The sequence below is a fragment of the Mesoplodon mirus genome (assembly GCF_964341445.2).
Source record: "Mesoplodon mirus genome assembly, chromosome: 4".
Taxonomy (NCBI): domain Eukaryota; kingdom Metazoa; phylum Chordata; class Mammalia; order Artiodactyla; family Ziphiidae; genus Mesoplodon; species Mesoplodon mirus.
The window spans coordinates 161,552,902-161,577,326 of NC_138979.1; the positions used below are offsets into that span (position 1 = coordinate 161,552,902).

Sequence of the window (24,425 nt, forward strand, 5' to 3'; positions counted from 1 at the left end):
AATATATTTTTATTATACCACAGATAATCTCGAGTTATCAAATTCATAGAGACAAAATGTATAATGGCGGTTGGGGGGCTGGGGGAGGAGGGAATGAGGAGTTAGTGTTTAAGGGGTACAGAGTTTCAGTTTGGGAAGATGAGAAAAGTTCTGGAGATGGATGGAGGTGGTGGTTGCACGACGATGTGAATGTACTTAATGCCACTGAAGTGTACAGCTAAAAATGATTAAAATAGTAAATGTTATGCTGTATGTATATTTTACCACTGGCACCAAAAACAAAAAGATACACTGCATGGGAGGTGTTCCCTCTGGCTGGGTACCTGGGTAACTGCTCACCCCTGCCGTCATCTCCTCAGTCTCTGTGCTGGAGGCAAGTGGTCCTTGCCCTTCTGTGTGCTTGCTAAGTTTCTGTGGATCCTGGCCTTTTGTTTTCTAGGGTTTGTGTTTCCCCCTCTTCCTCCACCTCCTCTTCCTACTAAATGGGAAACTTGTCAAAGGACTGGAACCTTGACTAATACATCTCTCCCATATGTCAAGGCTCTGGGCATAACAGGCGCTTAAAAATGGACGGACAACTTAATAAACAGGTATTCCTTTCCTGAAAGGAACTGAGGTGACCACTCAGTCAGCTGAGAGCTCAGGTGGTTGCAAGAAGGGACTCTCACGCCTGGATTTTCTTCCTGACGTGGCTCAGTCTTACTCCTTCAGTGGAAAAAGCTATTCAGTCCTTACGGGGTGCGTTGAACTCTGCTGGACCCAGGGTGGTTGAGAACACATCTTTAGCTCTGCTGTGTACCCTTGGACAAGACCCTTAACTTTTCTAACTTTTGGCTTCTTGTTTTGTAAGATGGAGATACTATTGGTTCCTGCAATAGTGGAGGTGAGGAGCAAATGAGGCGGTAAGTGGAGGGCACTTAGCCAGCAGAGTTTGTCTGCCAAACGAAGAACAGACGCTGTCACTACTATATCATCAATAGAGGTAACTGGCCACTGATCTAGAAGGAGAGGCCAACACTTAAATGCTCCCAGTACCACCGTGTGGCAGGCTTAAGGGTACATGTGCACAGGACATTCGGGGGTCACAGCGTGTGGGAGGGAGGACACACCCCAGAGTGAGTGTAGCAGGGAGCCAGCGGGACTGCTTCCCTGAGGAGGTGATGGTTATGAGCCGATTCTCAACAAGCGAAGTGACCAGGAGTTGGGTGAATAGGGGAAGGTGGGCCTTTCTGGAAGTTTCCAGGCAGTATCTTGATGGGGACTTCTTGTTCCTCTTGAGAGCTACTCAAACTAAGAGCTGTGCTGGTGCCAAGAGATGGTGTTATCTTCCCAGTCTGTGGTTGATGAGACCGGTTGTCTGTGGTGAAGATTGTGGGGTCTTAGGGATGACATAGGTACTGGGCCAGTTCCCATCCCCGCACATCAGACCTTAGTCTTACAAACCTAAGACTCTACTGAAGGAAGTGAGGTGCCCAGGCTTATCAGGTGGACACAGCTGTTTTCCACTGCCTGATTCTTGATCTTTATCCAACAATGCTGTTAACAGGATGTCCTTCCCTTGCCTTCACCTCCCCCAACCCCCAACATCAAACAGCCCCATGCGAATTGGTTAGATCCCCATCAGGGAAGACGAAGAACGATAGGGCTAAGGTGAAAGCGGGTGTTTCCTCTTCTTTCTTCTCTGTCTCCTGACTTCTATCTAGCACCATCGCAAACAACCCAAGGGAGCATCTCCTTTCTCTCTGTTCTTCAGGACGCAGGCCTTTGTCTTTGCTGAGTCATTCAGAGGTCGGAGGTATCCTGCAGGTTCTGGCAGCCCATCCTGGCTCTTCTGCCTCGCCACCTTATTCCAGGCATCTCTCCTTTTTTAGGCTTTGCAAACACTGTAGCTGGGCCTCTGAGCCCCACACAGTTCAAGATGAGGTCTTGGCCCAGGTAAGGGCAGAGAGCACCAGCACCATGTGTGTTTGCAGGAGGGGGATGGGAGGTAGGGCTGGCTTTCACTTGCTTACCAAGTTCTCGGGGTTAGACAGCGTGCCTTGCAACCGCGAGTGGAGTGGTGTTTGCTTTGGCTCCCATCCGATTCTTTCTCTAGAGAGGAGGTGAACACAAGCCCTTTTCAGTTCCAGGAGATCCCTTTTGACTAGACAACCCTGCTGGCTCCAGAAGGGAGGGGGCACGGAAGCTGGAGCAAGGTTGGAGGTTATTTTTCTTATTTTTTGTTTTCTTTTCCTTTTCCTCTCCCCTGGAAGTTCCTGATTTCTGCTCCATGTTGCGGTGTTGGCATGGCTGGTTCTCCCATGCTGGCTCTGGAAGCAGCTGTCTGCGTTCAGGGCCATTTGCTGTGCCCATCAACTCAGAAATATAGGAAGTGAGCCTCCATGAGTCATGGCATTAAAGCAGGGTCCGTCGCAATGGGCTGTTTGTTTGGGGTGGTGGCTGCCCTTTGAGCAATCCTCGCCTCCTCAGACCTTTGTCCTGGGCTTCCTGTTTGGGGCTGGACATGTTTGTGGAGCCACTCGATGAACTCAGAGGCCGGTTGCTTCTCTACCGAGGAGCTAGGCAGGAGCACACACAGGTCCCACCACCTGTCCCCGCCTGGGATGCCGAGGGAAGCCAGCAGCTAAGAATTAGCTCTTCACTTCTGTCCTTGGGGCAGGGGAGGTCAGTTGTTTCTAAGTGTGCTCCATGAACCACCAGTACCACCTGGGCTGTTTGTTAGAAATGCAGATTCCTGGGCACTGGGGCAGATCCAAGGAATTAGCCTCTCTAGGGTGGAGCTCGGGAATCTGTGGTTTTGATTATCTGCCAGGGATTGTGATGCGCCCTGAAGCTGGAGAACTCCTGGTGTGGGAGCCATGGGACCCTGACCCGGCTCTGCTGACCCTGGTATTTGGGGCCTCTGGCTAGACACCTGCTCTCTTTCGGCATCAGCTTACCTATCTGTAATAAGGAAGCCAGCCTCACAGGGTGGCCACTCAAGTCAAAGGGGTTGTGAAAGTTCCTGAACCAGATGAGTCCCTGCAGACATTCCCTGAATGCACATCCGTCTTCTCCCTCCCCGCCAGACTCCAGAATCTCTGGATTCTGGGCCTTTCTTTCATCCCAGCTGCTGTCCCGGGAATATTTGCTGACACATCCTCCTCCCTGACACCATAGGTCAGGAACTTAAGCAGACTTGCCTGTCCAGTCTCTGCTGATGAGTTAGGTTGGGGCTGACATCACCACCCTTCTAGAAATAGGTCACTCCCCTAAAGACCTTGCTCATAGAACACAGGCCGGAAGAGGCCACATGCCTGGCATGTGGTGGGGACTGAGAACATGTGAATGGAAAGATGGACGACTGGTGTTCTGGTTTTACGCTTTGGGGAATGGTCTTCTCATTGCTGAAGGAAGATTCCAGAGCATGTTCTGTGATTGCCATCGAATATCATGTCAACTGTGGCCTCGGGAGGATGGGGGTGGTGGGTGGGGGAAGAGTGCAGCTTGACCCAACCCTCTTACTAATCTTTTTCACCTTTTATGTGTAAGTGGGCCTCCTGAGAAAATCCCCTCCACCTGCTTCCGCAACTCTACGGCCTTGGAAGCAGGTCCTCAGGAAGAGCTGCAGGTGGTAGAGCTCCTCCCTCTTTGGGGCTGGCTGACTTGAGGGGGTAAGGCCTGGGAAGACCGGGCCACCAAGAGACATTCTCGGCCTCTGGCCTTGGGACAGGCATCTTGACAATGGTTTGCTTTATTTGTGGAGCAAGGAGAGTCCTCCTTGGGAATGTTTGGTTCTCTCAAGGCTACTGTGGGGGGTAGGAAGTTGTGTCTGCAGGGCCCAGATCACCAGTGTAAGTTTGTTGAGAGACTCCCAGAGACATTGATGTTCTCTCCACTCATTGCACTGCCTCTGACTCACTGTCCAGAAAGACCTCTGGTAAGAGGTATAGAGTAACTGTTAGCCATTTTATGATGACCCAGATGCATTTCTCAGTTACATAACAAACCCCATTGCAAAGGACCCCATCAGACCCTGGTTCATCTTGGGTCTCAGACCACGTCTTCTTGGGCTACGTGGCTGCTTGGTGCCTTGTCGTGGCTCAGCAAAGCTCTGTGGGAAGCGAGCAGGGCTGCGAATGGGACCATCAGAAGTCCCGATGTTACCTCACTGCTGATCTACTCTGTGACTTCAGCAAGTTGAGCCAACTCAGTTACAAAATGGAGAAAAGGACGGTCCCCTCCCAGGCTCTGTGCCTCTCCTGTGCTGTGGGCATCTGGCTCTTCACCTCACTGGATGGTTTTGAGGCTCAGTTTATATGCTGGATGTGCAGGTGCCTTGAAAACTGAAATTTTGTGCAAATGTGGGCTTTTACGTGCCCTTCAAAAAAAAGAAAAAAGGACTCTGGACTTGCCTCATGACACTCAGAGAGTAAAAGGGCTTCCTGTACATAAATCATGTCCTGTCCATCTGGTAAAGTGCCACCTTGGATTAGGGGGCCATACCCTCGGTTTACAGTGCTCACCATTCTTGGCTTTAGAGTCAGCTCTTCATTTCAGAAAAAGTTCTGGTCATTCTGGCTGTAGGAACCTCTCCCAGAGCTCGTGGTTTCTGGAGCATCCCTGCTGAGTTGGTCCTTTTGACTTCAGCCATGATACAGCTCCTAAGATCCTGTGGACCATTCTAATTCCTTTTGATGCCAAGAAGGGCCTTTTGCCAGAAATAGGCACAAAGCAGCTTTTTAATCTCTGTGTGCCTTGGATGGCTCCTTTCTTCAGTGTAGGAAATGGCAGTGGTGGCAGAGCACAGAGCTGACTTAGTCCCCACCATCAGGAGATGGGTCCCGGGAGTAAGAAGTCTTCTCCTAAGGGCCTGGTGTCCTGATGTTACCACATTTTCTCCCAGGCCCCTTACATTTAGCAAGTGGCGCCGACCCATGGTAACAAGTGGGGACTGGTGAGGCTCAGACAGTCCTTGTGACTGTGATAATTGACTTTTCTCTCTCTGGAATTCTTCTATCTCTCCTTAGGGAAGAGGGGATCCCATTATTTGCCCAAGAATGCTGGCCCTGTATTCTCATGCTACTCCACAAAAATTCAAGTCCTTTACGAGGGTGCCCCCACTGTGGGCCAGATCTCTGTCGCTTGCGAGTAAACCACACAGGCCCCTGGCCCTCCAGTCTTTGTTTCTCTTTGAATTCTGCTTGTCCTGGATTGCATCCACTCTGGCCAGCCTCCAGGTGTCTCCCCAGTTGACAGCAGGTAATGTGACAAATGAGAGTCAGTGAATGAAGGCTCTCATCCCCTTGGCTGTCTATCTCATGAGGTACAACCTCAGATTAAGGGCTATACTCTCCATTTATAGGGCCAAGCACTCTGACCTTTATGTCAGTTCTTGGGAGCTATGGTTTCTTTGAGACAGGGCACCACAGCCTTTATTTATTGTTTGAACAAATATCTATTGAATATCTACTCTGTGCCAACCCGCGTTCTGAGCTCTGAGGATACAGTAGTGAATAGAAAAGTTCCTGAGTTCACACTTGAGAAGAGGGATTAGACTGTAAAGCATTACTTATGGAGTGACTAGTGGCGGAAATGTCAGGCCAAGTAGGAGGGGAGATGACCTCATGTATGTAGGTCCTGATTAACTCCCTAAATCCCAGGGTGGGAGCTGATGGCATTGCTTTCTTGGGGTGGTGGTAGGTATGGGTGGTGAATAGTTTTCCTCGTGCAAGGTTTAGATTTCTTTTTCTTTGCAGATCTCTCTGGGATGATGAGGCAGGGGTAGTTGCCTTATGAAGTTGGCTCTGTGGAAAAATCTACTTAGAGCCCAGCCTGTTTCTGGATGTGCACCCTGAAGGGGATCTGGCTTGTGGCAGCCCTTTAAGAAATCCCTCTTCCAGGGGCTTCCCTGGTGGCGCAGTGGTTGAGAGTCCGCCTGCCGATGCAGGAGACACGGGTTCGTGCCCCGGTCCGGGAGGATCCCACATGCCGCGGGGCGGCTGGGCCCGTGAGCCATGGCCACTGAGCCTGCGCGTCCAGAGCCTGTGCTCCGCGACGGGAGAGGCCACGGCAGTGAGAGGCCCGCGTACCGCAAAAAAAAAAAAAAAAAAAAAAAAAAAAAGAAATCCCTCTTCCAGGGCCTGCCTCTGAGTACAGCCCCTGGTCCCAGTTTCTCCTCTGAAAGTTGGAAGGAGGCTGCTGTCACCAAGAAAGCCCCACCAGACTCAGAAGAAAGCTTGGGAGGATTAGCAACATGTTTTGTCACATGAATTACTTTTAGGAATGACAGCGCGTGACATATCAGACAAAGGAAACCGTTCTTCTGGTTTGGGCTATTTCACCATCTGTCACCAGGCAGGGAGTGGTAAGGTTGAGCGCAGCGACGCCACACAGGATATTCGGGTTCATCTCTTGGCTGCTGCGAGCTGGCATCTGGTTGGGAGTTGGTGGAAGTGCCACAGCATCTGCCTGGAGCGTTTCACTTTCTCCAAAAGTTGGAGAAAGTATGGTCTGCATCTGCCTCTTTGCTGGCCTGGTGATTGGAAAGATGCCCCTCATCTCTCCTCTTCCCCGGCTGAGTCACTGGGGAAGTTCTAGGATGGTCATTGACGGTCAGCTCTGTAGTGAGAGGGACCTTTGGGTGGAGAAGCCTGCAGTGAGGTGGGCGCTCGGGGAAAGGGGAGTGGAGGAGCCTTGGCATATGGTCTCACCTAGACCAGGACTGAGCCTTTGCAGATGTTGTCACAAGGACAAGTCCAGGAGGAGCACCTACCCTTAAAAGGAGGCATGTGTGCACCAGGAGCCTCTTGAGTTGATGACTGAAAGCAGCAAATTGCTACTGTGCCCAACTTCTTTGCTGTGGAAGAAACTGGAAATACTTGAGTTACTTTTGAGCTGCACACTTCTAAAAGGCTTCTCTTTATTCAGAAGATATTTCCTGATCCCCGTCTCTGTTCTTAGCATTGTACTGGGCGCGGGGGGAGGGGGTCACACAAGGAAATGTGAGTCAATGTCCCTGTCCTCACGGTGCTAAAATCTAGCTGGGGAGACAACAAACACCCTACATGGAAAACAACCAGAAGTCAGCATTGCATAAGAACAAGAAACCCCATAGGGTGTAACTAAGTGGTCAACAAAACAGACTATAGCCGGAGACACCTCTCATGGTCACTTCCTCCAATAGCTAGACAAACGGGGGACACTTGAATGATAGAATCGAGTGTGTAAGATTGGAGATATTGTCAGGTCTCTGAGGCATTTACTTCCGTGAAATTCACCTGTTTCATCAAGGGGTTTGGAGTCAGATTGCCATGGGCTTGAATCTCAGTTCTGCCATTAGAAGCTGGGTGAACTTGGGCAAGTTACAGTTTTCTTATCTGTAAAAACCAAACCAGAGATAATCCTGACAACTTTAGGGAGTTGTTGGAAGGGATGAAATGAAATAACGTGAAAAATCATTTAACAACTGCCTAGCACACAGTAGGTGCTCATTATGTATTAGTTTCCTTCCTTCTAGTTTGAATAACAGCCAAGACCTGAGCATTCAGCCAAATGGTTAATGGTTCAAACTGTAGTACCCATGGCCTGAACTTGAAGCCCAGCATAGAACACTTGCCATTCTATGACCCTGGGCAAGCTACTTAAAGGCTAGTTTTCTCCATTTAAAAATAGGGATTAAAAGAGTGTGTGTATATGTATAGCGCTTAATAGAGCCTAGGCCAGTAACTGTGGCGTAGCGAGCACAGTGGGATCAGCCATGATCACTCTTCTTACCTTCCCTGGGAAGCAGTGATTACAGGCTGTCCTGATTTCACTAGTGCTCTTCTTGCCTTTCCCTAACCTCTTTTCCCCAAAGGACTGAGGAAATCCAAGAGTGCTGAGGTTATATAAGCCACCAGCACAATCACAGATTTGAAGACAAACCCTGTGATTGGGGAGGGACTCTAAGAAAGTCTAGAGTCAACCAGCTGTGACCCTGCTTCCCAAGTTCTTAGGGACCTAAGCCTATAGCCTTTTAAACCCATAAACCTCTTTCATGGGCGATTCGCCCCCAAGTCAGTGGGATTGTTTTTGTTCCTGAAGGTCTGCTGCCTCCTTAATCCTCAGTTGGCCTTTTTAGAAGAAGCCAAGGGGTTGGGTTTGGGAATTTCAAAAATACAGTCATGTGAGCAGGCTTTACGTGCACGTGATTGCTGACTGTGGTGTGTTCCTAGATGCTGCCTGGTGGTCCTGGGTGGCTGGGAGCTTGTCCTCATGATTAAACTGTTGTTCAAGTTCAGTGTCTCAGTGCCCAGCAGCCACCTCGCTCTCCTTGCTTCTTTCTGGGGCATCCAAGACTCAGTCCCAGGACCGCCCTCTGAGCCTCCTCCACATCCAAAGTTGGCTTTCCTGCCATGTGCCTTCACTCTAACGGAGACCCACGTTGGGGATCCTGGAACCTTGGTTTGTGCATCATTTTACCCAAATTAGTTATTCTTCAGTCACTGAGATGTAGTGTTTTCACTGAGGTGTAAACACACGTCTAAGTTTACTTGGCACTGGCCAAGAGGAGAGAGAGGTATTAATAAGAGCAGAACTATGTAGTGAGTGTGCAGACTTGCCTAGCAGCACCACTTTGTGGTGTTTAAATGTGCACAGCAGGGTGTAGGGATGGGCCGTGAGTGTTGAAGTCACTTCCGAGCGCTGTGTATAATTCCCACGTGGACGTGGTCCTGGGAGACAGGTTGTAGTGGTGGCCTTCCTGCAGGTGGCCCCAATGGCCATGCCTGAGATACCAGTGTCCAGACACACAGCCCCAGGAGAGGGTGGGTGCGTTTTGTATGGGATGGAAATTAGACATACTATAATTGTAGCACATTTTAGTGCCCATAAATTCTGCATGGACTTAAATGACCCTTTATGTAGTAACATTTTCATACATTTGTCTATGTAGCTAAGTTTTCCTCAACTGTTGTACTCTGTGACACTTAGCATCTGATTAATCTTTAGATCATTAAGATCCTTGCTAGTGTATATAGACATGTATAGGTACACACCTGTATGTGGTCACCCATCTCGTAAAAACACCCTCGTGAGGGTGGCATCCTGCTGTGTGCTTAATGTTGCTCATAGGGGTTGATCAGCTTTGAGCAAACCTGGTGTGTGGAAATCTAGATTGAACCCAAATTTAGCTTTCATGTGGTGCTGATTTTAAAACAACCCCCAATGATTTTTTTTTTTTTTTTTTTTCTGGTACGCGGACCTCTCACTGTTGTGGCCTCTCCCGTTGCGGAGCACAGGCTCCGGACGTGCAGGCTCAGTGGCCATGGCTCACGGGCCCAGCCGCTCCACGGTATGTGGGATCTTCCCGGACCGGGGCACGAACCCGTGTGCCCTGCATCGGCAGGCGGACTCTCAACCACTGCGCCACCAGGGAAGCCCACCAATGATGTTTTTTTAAATAGCATACTTTCTCTGAGAGTCTTGTCTAGATTTAAATTTCCAACCACATCTTTCCCCAGGTCTGGGCTCATGGCTAATATGGAAGGGAAGTGATGTTTTCCTGACATGCCAGTTAACTGCAGCCCATTCATTCGGTACCCATTTATCGAGTAAACTCCTGTTGTGTTTACCAGGCACCAGACTAGTGTCACAAATAAGATTGAAAACCAAAGGATTAGAGGAGTTAGGGCAAGGAGATCAAGCCTCACTAGCATGACCAAGGAAAACTCAGTGAAGGAACTGAGGGTGAGATGGGCTCTAAAAGACTCAAGGAGGGAGACCTTTGCAAGCAATGAATCTGCTGGGATAAAGGTTGAGACCAGTCGATGAAAGGTTGGACTTGTGAATCATCCAGTCCGGGGACATCCAGGGAAGCAGATGGAGGTGGGACGGGATGTGAAGAAAGCTAAGAACAGCAGGCTGAGAGGTGTGGTTGTGGTCCTCCCTGGGAGAGGGCTGGCTCCTTGAGGGTCCTTGAGCAGAACCGCGTGGTCAGAGCAGCGCCGAGGAAGGTGCCCCTGAACACGCTGTGCAGGCTGGTGGGGGAGAGGTCACATCATCTGAAAGGGGGCGGGGAGCCGATGCAATGTGGACGTCCAAGGCCGGCGGGGGAGGGTCGGGACAGCATGGATGTGAGAGGGCAGAGGCCAGGGGGCTGAGAGGTGAGAAAGGGCAGAGAGAAGGAGCAGAGAAGGATGAAGAGGAGAGCCAGGGGAGGTGTCTGTGGGGCTGCCATCGGTCAACCAAGCACGTCTCGTTTGTCCCAGTGGCCTCTCCTCCCCTGCCTGTCGCCATTGCTTGGGGAGAGTGTGCGGGGTGGGAGGGCCAGGCTTGCAGAAGAGGAGTGAGCCCTCCTGGTGTAAAGCATTCTGCAGAGTAGTCCGTTCCAATGGGCTCCCTAGGCGTCAGAGCAACCCCCTGAGCTAGAGGGTGTGAACTAGGCAGTACCTTCCTTTGTGACTAGGAAGTAGGCACAGAGAGGGGAATTAACTTGCCAATGCCAGACATCTCCTAACTGGCGGAGCTGGTATGTGAACACACACCTTTCTGAACTTGGAGCCCTAGGCCTTAACCACTGTGTAGAGTGATGACGTGTCTGAGGGATGTTGGGGTGGAAAGGAGGAAGGGGGAGGGGTTCACTTCAAAATGAACAATGTTCGCTGTTAAAATGAACCACATGGGTGTGAGCTCCTTGAGCATGGTGACCCTCCGATTAGGTCATAAGGAGACCAAGTTTGAAGCAAGCCTTCAAGCCCAGGAGCTTTGCTGCAGGGAAAGCTGCTGACCCAGTAAGGGGACATTTTTGACCCTTGACGCCAGAAAGCCAGCTGTTGGGAGCCCTGAAATCCAAGAGACATGCCACCCTGATTGGGTGACTGTGCCCAGGGGGAAGGAATGAGGCAATGGGGACCCAGCCATGGGGCTGAGAGTGGGCCCGTCTTTCTCTGATCAGCAGGTATGCCTGGGGCAGGAATGGACCGAGGAGGAATGAGGTTGGGCGGGTGAGAATCTGCTTGCTGATGTGGTTGCCTCCTACCAAGAGGAGCAGGATCCTCCTGGCCAATACCTGGGTCTGGAGGATGAGGTGCCTGGGACCCTGGAAGAGGGTTCAGATGGGGACCAGTGGTCTGTCCTCGTTCCATTGGACTAAGCCCTCACCATGGTGTTGACACAGAGCTCCCTGCCTTTTGTGAAAGCCCCAGGGTCTTCCTTTGATGGTCTGGGCATGTTCATGACCAGGCAGCACTGGGAGGGCAGCTTTGTGCCTGGATTCTGAATGTGCCTGGGTTCAGTTGTGACCTGGGGCTTTGCAGGGGTGCCCCACATGGATGGTGATGGGGACAGTAGTTCTGTGGATCTCAGAGCCAACATGACACGTGTTGTGTTGTGCTGTGGGTCAAGTGTGGGCATCTTACCCCAGATGCAGCCTAGTGGTTTCTGGGTTTATTTTGGCTCTGCCAAGTGCATGAGCTGGAATGACAAGTGATGCATGACACAGAGTATGGCTTCTTCCTGTCACCCGAAGCCCTCAGGCTGCACAGGCATGTTTTTAACTGTGACATTTGCTCTGGAAGTGCTCGTGACCACTGCTATTGCAACAGTGTTTAGATATCACCCTTGAGTTTGCAGAAAGGGCAAAAATCAAATCGAAAACAAAAATTGAGTATCCCAGTCTGCCTCTCCATCCTTTATTCACCCCATTTTGGTAAAACATCTTCTTCTGGGGTGAAGTGAACCATTGTGATTAGGCTCATAGGCTCATAGGCTCTGAAGAGCAGAGACTGTCTGTGTATTGTGTATTTTGCCCCTGACTGTATTTTGTTGAGGAGTATAAAACTACAGAACAAATGCTGGGGCATAAAGTAAGTCAAAACCAGTTAGCGGTGATTTTTAATCCTTTACATTCACAGTCTGGGTCTTTGGTTTTTTGTGAGTGTGGGAAAGGTACGGATCCCACCCTTGGGAGCAGCATTCCGTCAACTCTTTAAATTATTCTTGTCCTGACTTGGGCTGCGGGTCTCTGGGTTTTACCCTGGTGGTGTTCTATCAAATGCGAGACAGAACTCAAAGGAGTGAAAATACAGGCTTCTGTGTTGACTAGTGTCACACCAGCAACATTTCCTGGTAGGCAGGAGGTGAGCTGGGGCCTGGAGTCAGACAGAACTGGTTTAGGAGCCCAGCTCTTCTGCTACCTGCCTGTGTGCCCCTAGGCTGGCTGGGTGCCCACCCCCAGTTTTTCTCATTTTTGTCTTTGTTGCAAAAGTTCATGGGCTGAATGAAAAAGATAAACTCTATTAGATACCCAGTGCCTAATAGATGCTCAAAAACTAGTCGACCATTCTGCCCTCTTCCCAGTCCCCCGTGTACCCATTTTCTGCCCTTACCACTGAGAGTACAATGTGGTTTGTAGAAAGAATGTGGTCCCTAGTGGGCAGACCTGTGTGTTTCTGCCAGCTTTGTGTAGACAAAACCTTCCACCAACGTCCATCTGTCCGTCTGTCCAGCCAGCCAACATGACTGAGTTCCTGCTAAGGGACAGACTCAGGAACTAGGAGCTGGGTATAGAGCTGTGCACGATCACTGAACACAGCTCTCAATAAGTAGGAAAAAATATGCCCTGAAAAAAACAGAAGAGGTAGCAGCTTATAGTCCAATCGCTATGTTTTGGTTTCCACACTGGGCATGAAAGTACTGCCAAAGCCAATTTCCTCCTGGAGAAAAGTCACTGTGGGATGGCGTCGATATATCTGGAGTAATGAGAGGGAAGAACCTACAACCAAGAGTACTCTACCTGTCAAGGATCTCATTCAGATTCGATGGAGAAATCAAAAGCTTTATAGACAAGCAAAAGCTGAGAGAATTCAGCACCACCAAACCAGCTCTACAACAAGTGCTAAAGGAATTTCTCGAAGTGGGAAACACAAGAGAGGAAAACGACCTACAAAAACAAACCCAAAACAATTAAGAAAAACGTAACAGGAAAAAACATATCAATAATTACCTTAAACGTGAATGGATTAAATGCTCCAACCAAAAGACACAGATTCACTGAATGGATACAAAAACAAGACCCATATACATGCTGTCTACAAGAGACACACTTCCAACCTAGGGACACATACAGAGAAAGTGAGGGGATGGAAAAAGATATTCCATGAAAATGGAAATCAAAAGAAAGCTGGAGTAGCAATACTCAAATCAGATAAAATAGACTTTAAGTTAAAGAATGTTACAAGAGACAAGGAAGGACACTACACAATGATCAAGGGATCAATCCAAGAAGAAGATATAACAATTATAAATATATATGCACCCAGCATAGGAGCACCTCAATACATAAGGCAAATGCTAACAGCTATAAAAGAGGAAATCGACAGTAACACAATAATAGTGGGGGACTTTAACACCTCACTTACGCCAACGGACAGAGAATCCAGACAGAAAATTAATAAGGAAACACAAGCTTTAAATGACACAATAGACCAGATAGATTTAATTGATATTTATAGAGCATTCCATCCCAAAACAGCAGATTACACTTTCTTCTCAAGTGCACATGGAACATTCTCCAGGATAGATCACATCTTGGGTCACAAATCAAGCCTTGGTAAATTTAAGAAAATTGAAATCATATCAAGCATCTTTTCTGAACAAAACGCTATGAGATTAGAAAACAATTGCAGGGAAAAAAGCATAAAAAACACAAACACATGGAGGCTAAATAATATGTTACTAAATAACCAAGAGATCACTGAAGAAATCAAAGAGGAAATCAAAACTACCTAGAGACAAATTACAATGAAAACACAACGATTCAAAACCTATGGGATGCAGCAAAAGCAGTTCTAAGAGGGAAGTTTATAGCAATACAAGCCTACCTCAAGAAACAAGAAAAATCTTCCCTGGTCACGCAGTGGTTAAGGACCTGCCTGCCAATGCAGGGGACACAGGTTGAAGCGCTGGTCCAGGAAGATCCCACATGCCGTGGAGCAACTAAGCCCGTGCGCCACAACTACTGAGCTTGTGCTCTAGAGGCTGCGAGCCACAACTACTGAGCTTGTGTGCCACAACTACTGAAGCCTGCTCACCTAGAGCCCGTGCTGCACAACAAGAGAAGCCACTGCAATGAGAAGCCCGTGCACTGCAACGAAGAGTAGCCCTCGCTCGCTGCAACTAGATAAAGCCTGTGCACAGCAGCAGACCCAATGCAACCAAAAATAAATAATTTTAAAAAAAAAGAAAAGAAAAATCTCAAACAATCTAAAGGAACTAGAGAAAGGAGAAAAACAAAACCCAAAGTTAGTAGAAGGAAAGAAATCATAAAGATCAGAGCAGAAATAAATGAAATAGAAACAAGGAAAACAATTAAAAACAAAAAAAAGATCTTGCTGTTGATTCATGTCAAAGAGTGTTCTTCCTGTGTTTTCCCCTAAGAGTTTTTTTTTTTTTTTTTTGGTGGTACGTCGGCCTCTCACTGTTGTGGCCTCTCCTGTTGTGGATCACAGGCTCTGGACGTGCAGGTTCAGCGACCATGGCTCACAGGCCTAGCTGCTCCGCGGCATGTGGGATCTTCCCGGACCGGGGCACAAACCCGTGTCCCCTGTATTGGCAGGCAGACTCTCAACCACTGTGCCACCAGGGAAGCCCCCCCTAAGAGTTTTATAGTGTTTGGTCTTACATTTAGGTCTTTAATACATTTTGAGTTTATTTTTGTGTATGGTGTTAGAGAGTGTTCTAATATCATTTTTTTACATGTAGCTGTCCAGTTTTTGCAGCACCACTTATTGAAGAGACTGTCTTTCCTCCATTGTATATCCTTGCCTCCTTTGTCATAGATTAGTTGACCATAGGTGTGTGGGTTTATCTCTGGGCTTTCTATCCTGTTCCATTGATCTGTATTTCTGTTTTGTGCCAGTAGCATATTGTCTTGATTACTGTAGCTTTGTAGTATAGTCGGAAGTCAGGGAGTCTGATTCCTCCAGATCCTTTTTTTTTTCCCTCAAGATTGCTTTGTCTATTTGGGGTCTTTTGTGTCTTCATATAAATTTTAAGATTTTTTGTTCTAGTTCTGTAAAAAATGCCATTGGTAATTTGATAGGGATTGCATTGAATCTGTAGATTGCTTTGGGTAGTATAGTCATTTTCACAATATTGATTCTTCCAATCCAAGAACATAGTATATCTCCCCATCTGTTTGTATCATCTTTAATTTCTTTCATCAGTGTCTTATAGTTTCCTGCATACGGGTCTTTTGTCTCCTTAGGTGTTTATTCTTCAGTTTGTTAATATGGTGTATCACAATGATTGATTTGATTTGATTGAAGAATCCTTGCATCCCTGGGATAACTCCCACTTGATCATGGTGTGTGATCCTTTTAATGTGTTGCTGGATTCTGTTTGGTAGTATTTTGTTGAGGATTTTTGTGTCTGTATTCATCAGTGATATTGTTGTGTAATCTTTTTTTTTTTTTTTTTTTTTTTGCTGTACGCGGGCCTCTCACTGTTGTGGCCTCTCCCGTTGCGGAGCACAGGCTCCGGACGCACAGGCCCAGTGGCCATGGCTCACGGGCCCAGCCGCTCCGCGGCACATGGGATCCTCCCAGACCGGGGCACGAACCCGTATCCCCTGCATCGGCAGGCAGGCGGACTCTCAACCACTGCGCCACCAGGGAGGCCCTAATCTTTTTTTTTTTTTTTTTTTTTTTTTAGTGTCTCTGTCTGGTTTTGGTATCAGGGTGATGGTGGCCTTGTAGAATGAGTTTGGGAGTGTTCCTTCCTCTGCAATTTTTTGGAAGAATTTGAGAAGGATGGGTGTTAGCTCTTCTCTAAGTCTTTGATAGAATTCACCTGTGAAGCCATCTGGTCCTGGACTTTCGTTTGTTGGAATATTTTTTTTTAAGCTTTATTGGAGTATAATTGCTTTACAGTGGTGTGTTAGTTTATGCTTTATAACAAAGTGCATCAGCTATACATATACATATATCCCCGTATCTCCTCCCTCTTGTGTCTCCCTCCCATCCTCCCTATCCCACTCTTCTAGGTGGTCATAAAGCACCGAGCTCATCTCCCTGTGCTATGTGGCTGTTTCCCACTAGCTATCTATTTTACATTTGGTAGTGTATATATGTCCATGCCACTCTCTTACTTTGTCACAGCCCACCTTTCCCCCTCCCCATGTCCTCAAGTCCATCCTCTACATCTGTGTCTTTATTCCTGTCTTGCCCCTAGGTTCTTCAGAACCTTTTTTTTTCTTAGGTTCCATATATATGTTTTAGCATATGGTATTTGTTTTTCTCTTTCTGACTTACCCCACCCTGCATGACAGACTCTACGTCCATCCACCTCACTGCAAACAACTCAATTTCGTTTCTTTTTATGGCTGAGTAATATTCCATTGTATATATGTGCCACATCTTATTTATCCATTCATCTATCAATGGACACTTAGGTTCCTTCCATCTCCTGGCTATTGTAAATAGAGCTTCAGTGAACATAGTGGTACATGACCCTTTTTGAATTATGGTTTTCTCAGGGTATATGCCCAGTAGAGGGATTGCTGGGTCGTATGGTAGTTCTATTTTTAGTTTTTTAAGAAACTTCCATACTGTTCTACATAGTGGCTGTATCAATTTACATTCCCACAAACTGTGCAAGAGGGTTCCCTTTTCTCCACACCCTCTCCAGCACTGATGTTTGTAGATTTTTTGATGATGGCCATTCTGACTGGTGTGAGTTGATAGCTCATTGTAGCTTTGATTTGCATTTCTCTAATGATTAGTGATGCTGAGCATCCTTTCACGTGTTTGTTGACAATCTGTATATCTTCTTTGGAGAAATGTCTATTTAGGTCTTCTGCCCATTTTTGGATTGGGTTGTTTGTTTTTTTGATATTGAGCTGCATGAGCTGCTTGTAAATTTTGGAGATTAATCCTTTGTCAGTTGCTTCATTTGCAAATATTTTCTCCCATTCTGAGGGTTGTCTTTTTGTCTTGTTTATGGTTTCCTTTGCTGTGCAAAAACTTTTTTTTTTCTTTTTGTGGTATGTGGGCCTCTCACTGCTGTGGTCTCTTCTGTTGCAGAGCACAGGCTCCAGACACACAGGCTCAGCCGCCATGGCTCACGGGCCCAGCTGCTCCACGGCATGTGGGATCTTCCCAGACCGGGGCACGAACCTGCGTCCCCTGCATTGACAGGCGGACTCTCAACCACTGCGCCACCAAGGAAGCCCTGTGCAAAAACTTTTAAGTTTCATTAGGTCCCATTTGTTTATTTTTGTTTTTATTTCCCTTACTCTAGGAGGTGGGTCAAAAAGGATCTTGCTGTGATTTATGTCATAGAGTGTTCTGCCTGTTCTCCTCTAAGAGTTTTATAGTGGCTGGCTTTACATTTAGGTCTGTAATCCATTTTGAGTTTATTTTGTGTATGGTATTAGGGAGTGTTCTAATTTCATTCTTTTACATGTAGCTGTCCAGTTTTCCCAGCACCACTTACTGAAGAGGCTGTCTTTTCTCCATTGTATATTCTTGCCTCCTTTATCAAAAATAAGGTGACCATATGTGTGTGGGTTTATCTCTGGGCTTTCTATCCTGTTCCATTGATCTATATTTCTGTTTTTGTGCCAGTACCATACTGTCTTGATTACTGTAGCTTTGTACTATAGTCTGAAGTCCAGGAGCCTGATTCCTCCAGCTCCATTTTTCTTTCTTAGGATTGCTTTGGCTATTTGGGGTCCTTTGTATTTCCATACAAATTGTGAAATATTTTGTTCCAGTTGGGTGAAAAATGCCATTGGTAGTTTGATAGGGATTGCACTGAATCTGTAGATTGCTTTGAGTAGTATAGTCATTTTCACAATGTTGATTCTTCCAATCTAACAACATGGTATATTTCTCCATCTGTTTGTATCATATTTAATTTCTTTCATCAGTGTCTTATAGTTTTCTGCATACAGGTCTTTTGTCTCCTTACATAGGTTTATTCCTAGATATTTTATTCTTTTTGTTGCAATGGTAAATGGGAGTGTTTCCTTAATTTCTCTTCCAGATTTTTCATCATTAGTGTATAGGAATACAAGAGATTTCTGCGCATTAATTTTGTATCCTGCTACTTTACCAAATTCATTAATTAGCTCTAGTAGTTTTCTGGTGGCATCTTTAGGATTCTCTACGTATAGTATCATGTCATCTACAAACAGTGACCCCTTTACTTCTTTTCCGACTTGGATTCCTTTAATTTCTTTTTCTTCTCTGATTGCTGTGGCTAAAACTTCCAAAACTATATTGAATAATAGTGGTGAGAGTGGACAACCTTGTCTTGTTCCTGATCTTAGAGGAAATGGTTTCAGTTTTTCACCATTGAGAGCGATGTTGGCCGTGGGTTTGTCATATATGACCTTTATTATGTTGAGGTAAGTTCCCTCTATGCCTGCTTTCTGGAGGGTTTTTATCATAAATGGGTGTTGAATTTTGTCAAAAGCTTTCTTACATCTATTGAGATGATTATATGGTTTTTCTCCTTCCATTTGTTAATATGGTTTATCACATTGATTGATTTGCATATATTGAAGAATCCTTGCATTCCTGGGATAAACCCCAGTTGATCTTGGTGAATGATCCTTTTAATGTGCTGTTGGATTCTGTTGCTAGTGTTTTGTTGAGGATTTTTGCATCTATGTTCATTAGTGATATTGGCCTGTAGTTTTCTTTCTTTGTGACATCTTTGTCTGGTTTTGGTGTCAGGGTGATGGTGGCCTCATAGAATGAGTTTGGGAGTGTTCCTCCCTCTACTATATTTTGGAAAAGTTTGAGAAGGATAGGTGTTAGCTCTTCTCTAAATGTTTGATAGAATGCGCCTGTGAAGCCATCTGGTCCTGGGCTTTTGTTTCTTGGAAGAATTTTAATGACAGTTTCAATTTCAGTGCTTGTGATTGGTCTGTTCATATTTTCTATTTCTTCCTGGTTCAGTCTCAGAAGGTTGTGCTTTTCTAAGAATTTGTCCATTTCTTCCAGGTTGTCCATTTTATTGCCATAGAGTTGCTTATACTAGTTTCTTAGGATGCTTTGTATTTCTGCGGTGTCTGTTGTAACTTCTCCTTTTTCATTTCTAATTTTATTGATTTGAGTCCTCTCCCTCATTTTGTTGATGAGTCTGGCTAAAGGTTTATGAATTTTGTTTATCTTCTCAAAGAACCAGCTTTTAGTTTTATTGATCTTTGCTGTTGTTTTCTTTGTCTCTATTCCATTTATTTCTGCTCTGATCTTCATGATTTCTTTCCTTCTACTAACTTTGGGTTTTGTTTGTTCTTCTTTCTCTAGTTCCTTTAATTGTAAGGTTAGATTGTTTATTTGAGGTTTTTCTTATTTCTTGAGGTAGCCTTGTATTGTTATAAACCTCCCTCTTAGAACTGGTTTTGCTGCATCCCATAGGTTTTGGAAAGCAGCTATGCTAACCACTATACCACCAACGCCCGGATAATCCCATAGGTTTTGAATCGTTGTGTTTTCATTGTAATTTGTCTCTAGGTAGTTTTGATTTCCTCTTTGATTTCTTCAGTGATCTCTTGGTTATTTAGTAACATATTATTTAGCCTCCATGTGTTTGTGTTTTTTATGCTTTTTTCCCTGCAATTGTTTTCTAATCTCATAGCGTTTTGTTCAGAAAAGATGCTTGATATGATTTCAATTTTCTTAAATTTACCAAGGCTTGATTTGTGACCCAAGATGTGATCTATCCTGGAGAATGTTCCATGTGCACTTGAGAAGAAAGTGTAATCTGCTGTTTTGGGATGGAATGCTCTATAAATATCAATTAAATCTATCTGGTCTATTGTGTCATTTAAAGCTTGTGTTTCCTTATTAATTTTCTGTCTGGATTCTCTGTCCGTTGGCGTAAGTGAGGTGTTAAAGTCCCCCACTATTATTGTGTTACTGTCGATTTCCTCTTTTATAGCTGTTAGCATTTGCCTTATGTATTGAGGTGCTCCTATGCTGGGTGCATATATATTTATAATTGTTATATCTTCTTCTTGGATTGATCCCTTGATCATTGTGTAGTGTCCTTCCTTGTCTCTTGTAACATTCTTTAACTTAAAGTCTATTTTATCTGATTTGAGTATTGCTACTCCAGCTTTCTTTTGATTTCCATTTTCATGGAATATCTTTTTCCATCCCCTCACTTTCTCTGTATGTGTCCCTAGGTTGGAAGTGTGTCTCTTGTAGACAGCATGTATATGGGTCTTGTTTTTGTATCCATTCAGTGAATCTGTGTCTTTTGGTTGGAGCATTTAATCCATTCACATTTAAGGTAATTATCAGTATGTTTGTTCCTGTTACCTTTTTCTCAATAGTTTTGGCTTTGTTTTTGCAGTTCGCTTTCTTCTCTTGTGTTTCCCAGTTAGAGAAGTTCCTTTAGCATTTGTTGTAGAGCTGGTATGGTGGTGCTGAATTCTCTCAGCTTTTGCTTGTCTATAAAGCTTTTGATTTCTCCATCATATCTGAATGAGATCCTTGCCAGGTAGAGTATTCTTGTTTGTAGGTCTTCCGTTTCATTGCTTTAAATATATGGTGCCACTCCCTTCTGGGTTGTAGAGTTTCTGCTGAGAAATCCGCTGTTAACCTTATGGGAGTTCCCTTGTATATTATTTGTCATTTTTCCCTTGTTGCTTTTAATAATTTTTCTTTGTCTTTAATTTTTGTCAGTTTGATTACTATGTGTTTCAGCGTGTTTCTCGAGTTTATCTGGCTTGGGACTCTCTGCGCTTCCTGGACTTGGGTGACTATTTCCTTTCCCACGTTAGGGAAGTTTTCTACTATAATCTCTTCACATATTTTCTCGGTTCCTTTCTCTCTCACTTCTCCTTCTGGTACCTCTCTAATGCGAATGTTAGTGTGTTTAATGTTGTCCCAGAGGTCTCTTAGGCTGTCTTCATTTCTTTTCACTCTTTTTTAAAAATTCTGGTCTGTGGTATTGAATTCCACCATTCTGTCTTCCAGGTCATTTATCTGTTCTTCTGCCTTAATTATTCTGCTATGGATTCCTTCTAGTGTATTTTTCATTTCAGTTATAGTATTATCATCTCTGTTTGTTTGTTCTTTAATTCTTCTAGGTGTTTGTTCTTTAATTCCTCTAGGTGTTTGTGAAACATTTCTTGCATCTTCTTGATCTTTGCCTCCATTCTTTTTCCGAGGTCCTGGATCATCTTCACTATCATTATTTTGAATTCTTTTTTCTGGAAGGTTGCCTATCTCCACTTCATTTCGTTGTTTTTCTGGGGCTTTATCTTGTTCCTTCATCTGGTACATAGTCCTCTGCCTTTTTATTTTGTGTATCTTTCTGTGAATGTGGGTTTCATTCTACAGGCTGCAGGATTGTAGTTTTTCTTGCTTCTGCTGTCTGCCCTCTGGTGGATGAGGCTATGTAAGAGGCTTGTGCATGCTTCCTGATGGGAGAGACTGGTGGTGCTTAGAGCTGGGTGTTGCTCTGGTGGGCAGGGCTCAGTAATAGTTTAATCCACTTGTCTGCTGATGAGTGGGGCTGAGTTCCCTCCCTGTTGGTTGTTTTGCCTGAGACGACCCAGCACTGGAGCCTCCAGGCTTTTTGGTGGGGTGAATGAGGGACCCCGGGATGGCTTATGCCAAGAGGTACTTCCCAGAACGTCTGTTGCCAGTGTCCTTGTCCCTGTGGTGAGCCACAGCTGCCCCCCGCCTCTGCAGGAGACTCTCCAACACTAGCAGATAGGTCTGGTTCAGTCTCCTATGGGGTCACTGCTCCTTTCCCCTGGGTCCTTATGCGCACACGACTTAGTGTGTACCCTCCAAGAGTGGAGTCTCTGTTTCCATCAGTCCTGTCGAAGTCCTGCAATCAAATCCCGCTAGCCTTTAAAGTCTGATTCCGGAAATCCTCCTCCCGTTGCTGGACCACCATGTTGGGAAGCCTGATCTGGGGCTCAGAACCTTCACTCCAGTGGGTGGACTTCTGTGGTATAATTGTTCTCCAGTTTTTGAGTCACCCACCCAGCGGTTATGGGATTTAATTTTATTGTGATTGTGCCCCTCCTACCATCTCACTGTAACTTCTCCTTTGTCTTTGGATGTGGGGTATCTTTTTTCATGAGTTCCATTGTCTTCCTGTTGATGATTGTTCAGCAGTTAATTGTGATTCCTGTGCTGTCGCAAGAGGGAAGGAGCACACGTCCTTCTACTCGGCCATCTTGAACCAATCTCCTCAAATAGTAGATGCTTTAAAGATCAGTTTGATTTGTTGATTGTATACAGTGTACATTGGAACAACCCTGCACTGAGCCTATTGATGATGACTTTTGAGAATATTTCAGAGCTGAGAATCACTAGTGACCACCCTGAGTGGCTGTAATTGACAGGCTAGAAAACCAGTGAGGATGATCAGCACATTGGCAGCTGATGAATGGTGTTGGCCTGAAAGCAAATTGCTTCTCTACCTGCAGTTGTTTTCAAGTTCAATAAAGGAAAAGTGGGACCTTAACACAAAAGACTTACTCAACTTCTCTCACTCTTACAATTTGGACCTGGTTATTTTGTGTGTTCTCACACTATTTTCATATTTCCACCTTGGTATTTCGTGTGGCAGAAGGGTTTGGGGAGTTTTATCACAGCTAGTCCCTCCTGAATCAAGGCATTTCTGTCCTCAGAAACACCCAAGGCATGTTATCTGTCAGGTCACTGGAGTTTGAACTGCAGTGCAGATATAAGATGTTTCAGTTTGTTGGGTTGTGTTTGTATGTGTATTTATAGCCACTTTGCATGTGCCCATGTCCTGTGTGTATAAATTTATGCAGTTGTGTGACTTCACACCACAGATGCTTTATAAATTACAAAGTTAACTTACACAATGAACTTAAGCTTCTGTGTTTGTAAATGTGGTAACGACGCTAGGCTTCTATCTCTCACTGAATGCAAGTTCTTGGGGTTGTAGGGTGTAGAATTTTTCCCTCAGCTGGTCTCTCAGCTCCGGGTTAACAGATACAGTGAAATCAAGAATTTAAATGGCACAAAAAGCAAAACCAGCATTGTTTTACTCCACCATAGAGATGGGAGCATAGGAACCATTCTTCATTAGTTTGTAGCTAGAGAAAAGCCAGTCAGCATTGAGAACCCCAACTATAATCGTTTTCACAATCTGTGATAGTGAGGGTGGTCAAGGGTGTGTGAGTTGAGCTGTCAATCAAAAGAAAGATCTCTCTGATGTCTTGAGGGGGGAAACAATCCCTGTTTGAGGTTTAAGAAGGACTGGAAGTTGGGGATTATGTTTCTAATTAGGAGGCTCTTAAATGTGTGCTGTCCCCTCTGGGCCATTGATACAACGATTGATTGTCTCTGTCTTCTATAGCTTGGAGTTGCCATTGGGTTCTTGGTCCCTCCTGTCTTGATACCCAACATCAAAGACCAGGACAAGCTTGCCTACCACATCAGCATCATGTTCTACATAATAGCAGGTGTGGCCACTCTGCTTTTCATCCTTGTCATCATCGGTAAGGTCATTAATAGGCTCATGGGGGTTGGGGAGGCAGGGAGGTCCTGCTGACTTGGGTGAGGACCTTGTGAATATGGCCCTAGAGCAGCATTCTAGGTCCCATGTAATCTATAAAATATATCTATAGAAACTGGAAGCCAGGCTTCCAATGGTCTTCAAACGTTTTAGCCTGAGTAGTTGCTGCCGATTCAGTGCTAGCTGATCCTGTGTACTTTGTTAGCTGTTCAGTGAAGGTTAGTTGTAATTAACCAGTTCCCCAGTATGACCTCATTAGAATGAATGGGCAGCCTGCTGATCCCCTTGATGAAGCCCTGGTGAGCGCTTATGATGTCACAGGCCCTGTGCTGAGTGTGCCTGATCTCACTGACTCCTCAATGGCCCTATAGGGGAGGTACCAGCATCAGTCTCACTTAACCAAGAGGAAACAGTGACTTACGGGGAGATAAGGGAATTGTTCAAGATTAGACAGTAAGTGGCAGAGGCTGGATTCCAGCCTAAGCTTATCTAACTCCATACCCTAAATTTCTGGAACACAAGAAAACAAAATAGGACTGACCCACAAACGCTAATACTCTCATACATTCACCTGGGAATGCCCGGGGCCCACATTTTAAAATGCTTTTTTAAGATGTATATAAGATACGCTCATTATGGAAAAAATCTAGAAAATACAAAAAAGCATAAAGAAAAGAATGACCATTAACTTAGCCTTGTACCTGTTAATCCCAACCACCAGCCCCAGAGAATTATTATTAATATTCTATGTATGTATATTTAATCATTGAGGTATTTGGTTCATTTATATCCTTTTTTCTCTTCTGAGTGATATCACATGGGCTGTGATAAATTCAGAAAGAGCATAGTAGGGTTTTCATTTTCAGTGAGTCATCTGTCTTTAAAAGTTAACCAGCTGTCTTCCTAATATCTGAAAGTTCCACCTCACACATTAAAGGTTT

General features: G+C 45.4%; 1 protein-coding gene across 1 annotated transcript in view; it reads left to right on the forward strand.

Annotated features, from left to right (window-relative positions):
* Positions 1-24,425, forward strand: part of FLVCR2 (FLVCR choline and putative heme transporter 2) — a 67,822-nt gene that overhangs the window by 9,927 nt on the left and 33,470 nt on the right. The window contains exon 2 of the mRNA XM_082618545.1: positions 23,326-23,467. Within this exon, the coding sequence (XP_082474671.1) occupies positions 23,326-23,467 (142 nt within the window). The remainder of the gene's footprint in view (positions 1-23,325; positions 23,468-24,425) is intronic.